Source organism: Copadichromis virginalis, linkage group LG6, assembly GCF_057382275.1.
Source record: "Copadichromis virginalis isolate Kocher_CV1m ecotype Utaka linkage group LG6, C_Virginalis_male_GT1.1, whole genome shotgun sequence".
Lineage (NCBI taxonomy): Eukaryota > Metazoa > Chordata > Actinopteri > Cichliformes > Cichlidae > Copadichromis > Copadichromis virginalis.
In genome coordinates, this window is record NC_140623.1 from 9,856,236 (window position 1) to 9,861,473 (window position 5,238).

General features: G+C 39.9%; 1 protein-coding gene across 2 annotated transcripts; it reads left to right on the forward strand.

The window, feature by feature from the left end:
* The first annotated feature begins 1,984 nt into the window (after positions 1-1,984).
* On the forward strand, positions 1,985-4,609 carry LOC146707190 (serine protease 1-like). Of its 2 annotated transcripts, XM_085458540.1 has the most exons (5): positions 1,985-3,120; positions 3,215-3,382; positions 3,840-3,901; positions 4,199-4,341; positions 4,422-4,609. In XM_085458540.1, exons 2-5 carry the CDS (start codon positions 3,219-3,221, stop codon positions 4,578-4,580), a joined length of 528 nt encoding a protein of 175 aa, XP_085314666.1. In that variant the 5' UTR covers positions 1,985-3,120; positions 3,215-3,218; the 3' UTR covers positions 4,581-4,609. The 2 variants fall into 2 exon arrangements, with proteins under 2 accessions (XP_085314666.1, XP_085314667.1); XM_085458541.1 differs by having other exon boundaries at positions 1,985-3,382.
* Positions 4,610-5,238: the final 629 nt, after the last annotated feature.

Consider the following 5,238-nt stretch of genomic DNA (forward strand, 5'->3'; position numbering starts at 1 on the left):
ATACTGCTGTTATTATTAAATAGTTTCAATTTGTTTCTTAGTTTATTTGTGATTTAAATTTTCACCTTTCATCTTTATGCTTAGTTTGTTCTGGTTACTTTGAATTTTGTAGCCTCGAGCTTATTTCTCAGACTATCTCCTTTTGTAATTTGTAAAAATAGTTCAGTGAGTTTATTTTCCTCCATTGTCCTGCGTTCTGTGTCACGTCTGTGTTTCTGTTCTTGCACACCAAGTTACTTATTGTGTTAGTCTGTTGTCTCTTGTGGTTTTTATTTTGTTTTACGTCGCTTGTCTCGTTTTCTTATTTAGGTTCAGCTGCCCTCCCAGGTGTCTCCTGTTTGTCCTGAGCTCCTTGTGTATTTACTCCCTCAGTTTGTCTTAATTGGTTGCTGTGTCCTCCCTCTCTGTATTGTTTCCTTCCTCAGTGTTTCCCTGGTTTTGCTAGTATCCAGTTTCCCTGCTGCTGCCCTGCCACTGTGTTTTTGTATTTTTTGCTACTGCATTGAAGCTGATCTTTGAGTTCATCCTTTGTCTCCTGAGTTCTGCATTTGGGTCCATATTTGAAATATATTCGAAAAACTAACTCTGTAGGTGCTCACACGCCACTGCACGCTCATGCATGTGTGGGAAAGAAAGAGAAAGAGAGAAATACTGCTACAAGCTAGTTCAGAAATCAGAAAGGGTTTTATTGCCAAATGTTGAGCAGGTTTACAACATTAGGAAATTGCTGCGGTGCTTCAGTGCAAACATACTGTTATAAATTACGTTTAAATAGACATGAAAATAAAAATAAGAGTAAGAATTAAAAGTGCTAAGTAGATAGATATATACATGATATATACATGAGTGCAGGTGGTGATCAGTGCCAAACATGGAATGATGCAGTGAACACAGCGTAGGGTCATGTGTTAGTGGTGGGAACAGTCATACGGTTATTGTTCATGTGTCCGACAGCAGAGGGGAAGAAACTGTTCTTATGGCGAGAGGTTTTGGTGCGAATGGACCGGAGCCTCCTGCCTGAGGGGAGCAGGTCAAACAGACTGTGTCCAGGGTGAGAAGGGTCAGCTGTGATCCGAGCTGCACGCCCCAGTGTCCTGGAGGTGTACAGGTCCTGCAGAGATGGGAGTCTGCAGCCAATCACCTTCTCAGCAGAGCGCACAACACGCTGCAGTCTCTGTTTGTCCCTGATAGTGGCTCCAGCGTACCACACAGTGATGGAGGAGGTGAGGATGGACTCGATGATTGCAGTGTAGAATTGCGTCATCGTCCGTGTTGGCAGGTTGAATTTCTTCAGCTGCCTCAGGAAGTACATCCTCTGCTGGGCTTTCTTAATGACGGAGGTGATGGTGGGCTCCCACTTCAGGTCCTGGGTGATGGTTGTCATGGTCCGCGGCCCGGCGTCCGGGGTGCTGCTGGGATGTCCACGCCCACGAGCGTGGCTGCTAACCCCACACCTGCATCCCATCCCAGGCGATCACCAGGTGGACTATTTAATCCTGCCCTACCTGCTGCTCCACGCCAGTCCGTAGTCGCCTCTCAGCGATCACAACTCGGCGTGTTTTTGAGCCACCTGCCTGTCCACCTGTCCGCCTGAGATTCGGTTCACATTCAGCTTCGCCGTCTCGACCCCTTTTGGAGCTCCACCCCCCTCTGGTTCACTCGGCCCGGCTATCACCGTGAGACGCACACTCCACCTTCCCTCGTATGCTGCCTTTTTTCCGCACCCCAGTAATCTGTCTCTCTTTTTGTTTTACAGCCTCTCACAGCCCCGCTCTCGGCGTTCCCTGTGCGGTCCCTCGGTTTCGTCTGGTTTCACCCGTTGTTTTTCTGGCTACCCTCACGGGACACCTTTAGTTTCAATAAAAAATTACTTTCTTTATTCGCTCATTCCCTAGTGTGTGTGTTCTGCTACTGGGTCCTGCCTGCGCTCGGAACTTCGGTTCATGACAATGGTGGTGGTAGTTGTGATAAATGGTAGTTTAAATTGTGTCCAGGTAATGAACCATTAAATCTCCTCTTGCACCATCTGAATCTCTCTGCAATCACATCACATAGTATGCATATTTTAATTTATACAGCCAAATATCACAAATCTGACCTTAAGGTCTTTGCCACCTGGACACACACACACCAACCGCTCTGAAGAAGCTTAGAGTGGATTTGGAAATAGACACCTGAGGTGAAAGAATTCAATTGATTAAAGTTGTGCTATTATTAAAAAGGTAACAATATCAAGATATGATTCAGGAGGATGTGAAACAACTTCTTAGGTTATGTACTTATTGATTATCAATAATTAACAATGAATATGTTTATTTTACAACCATGCAAACATGACTGATTAACCTGCATGGGGAAAAACTGAATATTGAGTATTAACAACTAAGAGTGCAATAAGTGACCACTGAAAGAGGCCCACACAAAAAGTTTTAAGGCTGTAAGACAGCTGTATGTCACAGAACAATGAACTTCATTTTGAGCTTACTCATAATCAAATAGCATTTCATATCTTTGTTCACTAAGGCAGGAAAACAGCCTCAAGGTTTTGTACTGAGTGAATGAGACATTGTGGATTCGTTTCTGTCAAACATCGGTGTTCAATGTTGTCACTTATGGAAGTGCAATAACGATATGTACAAGACAAATAAAAGAAAAGAAATTGTTATATCAAGTGAGCCAATATCACATTAACTGAACAACTGATGCTTCATGCTTTTTTAATACTGCTTTTATAAAAAGTTTGAGACAGACCCTAATGAGCTACTGAAGCAAATAAATAACTGTCACTGAGCTTTGCATCTATATCACTGAAAAAGGCAAAGAGTTTGTGAAACAGAACAATTGGGACTGCGAGTATAGTTGCTGCACAATATGTTGTTCAGGTGGTAAGCCAACCATCTGTAAGTATATTACTCTTCTCTCAGGTTTCACGGTGTGCACAGAGGTGGATTTGCACAAGAGAATCTTTCACGACCATAGCTGTGAGAAAAATGATCGTCTGTATCACGTGCACATAACTCTGACCCATGGAACACATTACCATCATCTATGTGGCGGCTCTCTGATCCACAGCCAGTGGGTTCTAACTGCAGCTCACTGCTGGAAAGATCAACCTGGATGGTGAGAAATGACTGTTTCACATATTTTAAAAAAACCAGTCCAGAGACAAAAATCATTACTGGTATTTTGTTCTTTTACCATTTCCATTGTTTAGGACTATGTCTGCATATGTAGGAATTCATCCAGGTCCAGGAAGAATGGTGACAATTATTGATCACAAAATCTTTGAGGACCAAACAGGAAAACATGACATCATGCTTCTGAAAATCGACCCACCAGAGAATAAGATTAAGCCTGTTGTCTTCCCTAAATGTCGCAAAAAGTGAGTTTTGAGTAACCTTTTAAGTGTAAAGTTTGAATTCTGGAATTCCTTAATATGTTGACATAATATGTATTTTTCTTGTTTAGTTGGTTGGTTTTTTAAACTTCCAGGAAGAGCAAAAAAATGTAGCAACATCTGTAGTCTATGAACAAAATGACATCATGCTTCTGAAGTTACAAACCCCCATTAGTGACTGCAGAGCTTCTTTATTAACAATAATGTAACTGAGACTTGAATATTGAGCAGAGGGTTCTGGTTTTGATTTTAGGTACCTGCTTAGGAGCTACATCCATGATCTATAATAACTGACAATAAAACACGAGCATGAGGAAATGGAAGGAAATGTAATGTTTTAATAAAATGTTTGAATCTGAAAAGATTAGCTGACTTAGAGTGAACTGGAAATACTCAGCCTGCAGACATGGAGATGGAATTTTATTTATTTTTTAATTTGTAGGATGGATGTCATTCAGATTGCAGGCCATGGTGGCTATACGGTTGATGTAAACTACAACAAACGTAAGACCAGTATTGTTTTGATTATTTCACAATTTTTTAGTTTATATTATACTTTGATTTTGTCTTGTGTGCCTGTTATAGTTACTTTTTCATTTTATTTGAAAACTGTGATGACATAAAGTATTTATTTCATTTTTTTGTGGATATACTGTCAATTTCCCTCCTTTTTAAATGCTGCTCAGCTTCTTTTAAAGAACACATTTTGTTCCAGAAATGAGGCAAAGCATGTTTCTTTCAATATCTGATTTCCTTGCATGAAACATGCAGTAGCTTTTGTTATTTTCCTTTTTTCTCTAGTCCCTGATGAACCGCCTCATCTCCAGTGTGCAAAGATGCATGTTGTTGAGTGTGAGCTTAACCTCCATCCATGTAATTCAGCATTCTTATGGCCAAATGGAAACACGATGTGTTACAAAGAACCTCGAGTGGACATATGTAAGGTGAGTTACCATGCTGCCAACATTTTATCTGTATCATTATCAGATGTTTTGGTACAAAATATTTATGTTTTCTCTCTCAGGGTGATTCTGGTGGTGGAGTGATGGCCAAAAACAACAAGATTCATGGTGTGCATGTTGGTGGTTGTGAACCTGCCTGTACCGGACCAACTATTTCTCTGAAGGTCTGCTCTTACATTGGTTGGATAAATCAAGTCATTACACGGAGTAATGGAAAATAATAAAATTAAAATAACATTCAAAATAAACAGTCCGCTCTGCAAGAAACTGCTTCGGTGTGAATTGTTTCTACATGTGAACTTTCGATTGTTAAAATATAAATATGTCATGTGTGTTTTCAATGTAGTTTCAGGCGTCAAGTAGATCATTCAGTTGTTCAGAAACTGTGAAGTTTGCATGAAGGTTGTTGGGTCCTTTTTGCCAGATGATATTAAGTACAATTACTACAGTAAAGTACAAATGTAAGGAATTTGTACTTTATTTTATTTTATTTGGTCTTTCCATCACATTTGTGGCTTCTTCTCCGCTGCTTCTAAGTGGAAATTGGTACATTTAACTTCACTACAATTATCTGACATCTTTAGTTGTTTTTTTACAGATGAAGATTTGTGCTCATGAAACACATGAAATAAAATTTTGTTTCTGTAGTTGATCAATCAGTTATTTGACTTGCATGAATTTAGCAACTATTATTATATGTTTAATCTTTAAAAGTACTTACTGTTGATATTATTTTCTGTAAATTGTTCAAAATCATAAATGTGTGAGAAGCACTCAATCAGGGGCGACTCCAGCATCAAACCTTTAGGAGGGCTCAGCTCAGTCTTAATGTCATGCTTTTAGTGTTGCCTTCAAAAGAAATGTAATTTTTGGATGGCT

Bases quoted from the DNA above. Each gene is read 5' to 3' on its own strand.
- LOC146707190 (XM_085458541.1), top strand. From the start codon at position 3,219: ATGTCTGCATATGTAGGAATTCATCCAGGTCCAGGAAGAATGGTGACA. The intron at 3,383-3,839 runs GTGAGTTTTGAG...TTTAATTTGTAG, and splicing joins TTCCCTAAATGTCGCAAAAA to GATGGATGTCATTCAGATTG. The intron at 3,902-4,198 runs GTAAGACCAGTA...TTTTTTCTCTAG, and splicing joins TGATGTAAACTACAACAAAC to TCCCTGATGAACCGCCTCAT.